Raw genomic sequence first — 1,650 nt, 5'->3', positions numbered from 1 at the left:
TTTAATCAAAAACATCATAAAATAGCACAATATCACACCAAGATCCCCAATAAACCTGCTTTAAAGACAGCATCTTAACAGCCTGGATTAAAGGAGAAAAAAAAAGTTCCCAAGTGCCACCTGGTGGTTGTCCGGGTACATTGCAGTTCTTTTTGAAATAAAAACGACTGGCCTCAGGAAATACATCGTGATTCACGCAGGAATCACGCAGGAATCACACAGGAATCACGCAGGAAACCGTCCATTTCCAACCAGTGCCCACTGTATGACTTACCCTTCATGTGACTTTACAAGAGGCAACTCGGGGGCTGAGACAAACTTAATATTATCAGCGTTCTGATGGCACTTTAGCAGAAGGATTTTTATCAAAAACACAATTAATATGCACAAATAAGGAAAAGTTGTATTAACCATACATGGAAACGGAGTTTTATGGGGCCCCCAGGAACTTGGGGCCCTAGGCAACAGCCTAGTAGTTGTCTAATGGTACAGATACAACCTAGGCAATGGGTTCCAAGCTGTTTTCTGATACTGTGACACTGTGGGGGAGCTTGCTTTTAAAAAAAAAAAAAACTGTTTCTGTTTGCAGACGAGGAGATTTGCCCCTCAGCATGCGGGTCGGTGTGGGCCGCACCGGCGGTCTCGACAGCGACGAAGAGGTAGAAGTACCAGCTGGGCTATCAGAGCCTGCAGCGGAGTGAGCTGAGGACGGATAAAAAGGGAAATAATGCGACGACTGCAGAGACCATGAAATGTTAGCCTTACATCGACCTTTCACATGCACTTCCATGGGCCAAAATGTCCAAGAATATGCAGTTCAATTTACGTTTAAAAGTTACTTTTCCTACCCATTTTTCTACATGACGGGTATATTGAACCGTTTAAATATTTAGTGCTTCTAACATGCTATTGCTGTTGCTAATATATTCTTGTATCTTTATGCACTTTTCCTCAAAGTAATTGTTATAACCTCTAAAAATCTGTAGGTTTCCCCTGTAGTCTGTTATCATATGACACTTTATCAAATTCACTTGGTTGGAACAATTTTGAATTTTTAATGACGCATTTAATATCATGTTTTTGGATGCTGTATTGTCCCACTGTTTTTTACACTATCAATTATAGGTGATGGGTCCTTTAATAGTTCTTTAGTTTTTTCCCCCTTAAATAACAGACAGGGTTTCTACCAGTACTTTTGCCTCCTAAATAAAAGCAGCAGCATATTTTTGAATAACACCCTGCCACTGAATTCTCAGACGGTTGTTGGTTTGCATGTTACTCATCCTCTAGTTCTAAGGCGAGTCTGTTTTTATACGATGCCTTAAATGCAATAAAGTAATGAATGCATTGAAATCCTGCTCTCTTCAGTTCATTTTCCTCATCTTTAGGACTCATAAGAGGCTTAGGTTTGTGAACATTTATGCTAATGTTGCAAATAAACCCAGTTTAGAATGACATGTTCAAATGGAGAGGTTTCTTTTGTTATTGTAGATATCTCAAGGATTCTTTCAAAATGGGGGTATAGATAAAATGAAATTCAGTTTTAAAAATTTGTTATACCGATGCCTGTATCGTGCGGGGCCATGTTCCAGCACTAAAATGGTGGTATCGGCGAGTACCAACCAATAGGGCACTGATACCATTTTGAGA

The 1,650-nt window shown here is 39.8% G+C and overlaps 1 protein-coding gene across 1 annotated transcript in view; it reads left to right on the top strand.

Moving 5' to 3' along the window:
* Positions 1–1,353, top strand: part of LOC107101317 (myosin-9-like) — a 52,989-nt gene extending 51,636 nt beyond the window's left edge. Inside the window, exon 34 of the mRNA XM_015400185.1 lies at positions 504–1,353. Coding sequence (XP_015255671.1) covers positions 504–701 — 198 coding nt within the window. The 3' untranslated portion in view covers positions 702–1,353. The remainder of the gene's footprint in view (positions 1–503) is intronic.
* Positions 1,354–1,650: the final 297 nt, after the last annotated feature.

Source organism: Cyprinodon variegatus, unplaced genomic scaffold (assembly GCF_000732505.1).
Source record: "Cyprinodon variegatus isolate N-32 unplaced genomic scaffold, C_variegatus-1.0 Scaffold1080, whole genome shotgun sequence".
Classification (NCBI taxonomy): Eukaryota; Metazoa; Chordata; class Actinopteri; order Cyprinodontiformes; family Cyprinodontidae; genus Cyprinodon; species Cyprinodon variegatus.
The sequence above is the reverse complement of the archived record's forward strand: the minus strand, read 5'-3'. Positions and strand labels throughout refer to the sequence as shown.